We start from the raw sequence: 1,026 nt of genomic DNA, 5'->3' as shown, positions 1-1,026 counted from the left end.
CCCCCCCCCGTTCCCACTCACTGGCATTGGTGTTGGGCTTGATGCCTCCTTGAGCCTTCATCTTGATCTCCCTCTCTCTGATCTCATCGTAGATGGTGGACAGGTAGTCAGGGGGCAGATCCTTGCTGTCGTTGATGCCACGGTTCATACGAATGTATTGCTCCTTGGTCATTTTTGATGTAACTTTCACCTGACAGGCAATGAGAAATCCACAAAATTCATTACAATTTACAACACATTTCCATTTCTCAGGCTTTGACAACAATGTGTAAAGCATATAAGAATTTTTTGGTTTTATTTTGTTCTTGTAAGAGTTTTACAGTGCTTGCAACACAACTTGGTCATTCAGTCGGAGAGAAAAAGTGGTACAAGAGAGCAAAAAATACTCCCCAAAAAAGAGAAGAGTTAATGATTACAGATGTTTGACAGAATAAAAAAGTAATAACCCACACCAGGGCATCCATAAACCAGCCACAATTTTTTTTCTTCTCAAAAGAGTATGTCATATCGGAAGAATGAAGGAAGTCGCATGCTGAACTTAAGGATAACACTATATAACAACAGCCAAAGGGGGACAAGAGGGTGCGAAGAACAGTTTCAGCCTTCGGAGTATTTTTAACGACAAGACAAAGAAAAAAGAAAAGTTGGAAGTTTAGAGGTTTTACGGCGCTCACAACTGCATACGGTCATATGAGCACCAGATGATTAGAGGTGTTACAAGAGAGTAACAAACATAAAAAAGAAGAAGGGGAGATAAGGACAATAGATGTTTGATAGGAAAAGAGGAGCAAACCACACCAGAGCACCCACTAACCACCCACCTGCGGGCTGTGAAGGTCTGTGGTGAGCATGATGATGGAGAAGGCCAACACGTAGGCCGTGTCGGCGCTGGCAAAGATCTCCAGCCTGAGGGCAGAATGAAAATGGAACATATGACAGTCTTGGAGGTGCATCAATATTTGCTTTTTGTTGAGGCATGGGTTTAAAAATATTGAAATATTTACAACTTTTTCATTCCAAGCGGGG

The 1,026-nt window shown here is 42.1% G+C and overlaps 1 protein-coding gene across 2 annotated transcripts in view; it reads right to left on the bottom strand.

Annotated features, from left to right (window-relative positions):
* LOC101853778 (brefeldin A-inhibited guanine nucleotide-exchange protein 1) overlaps positions 1–1,026 on the bottom strand; it is a 45,136-nt gene that overhangs the window by 21,187 nt on the left and 22,923 nt on the right. For both annotated transcript variants that reach the window (XM_005095772.3, XM_005095773.3), the window contains exons 19-20: positions 822–906; positions 22–190 (exon numbers count right to left, since the gene is read on the bottom strand). In XM_005095772.3, coding sequence (XP_005095829.1) covers positions 22–190; positions 822–906 — 254 coding nt within the window. The remainder of the gene's footprint in view (positions 1–21; positions 191–821; positions 907–1,026) is intronic.

This window comes from Aplysia californica, unplaced genomic scaffold (genome assembly GCF_000002075.1).
Source record: "Aplysia californica isolate F4 #8 unplaced genomic scaffold, AplCal3.0 scaffold00113, whole genome shotgun sequence".
In the NCBI taxonomy this organism is placed as follows: Eukaryota; Metazoa; Mollusca; class Gastropoda; order Aplysiida; family Aplysiidae; genus Aplysia; species Aplysia californica.
This window is presented reverse-complemented; position numbering and strand designations above follow the sequence as displayed.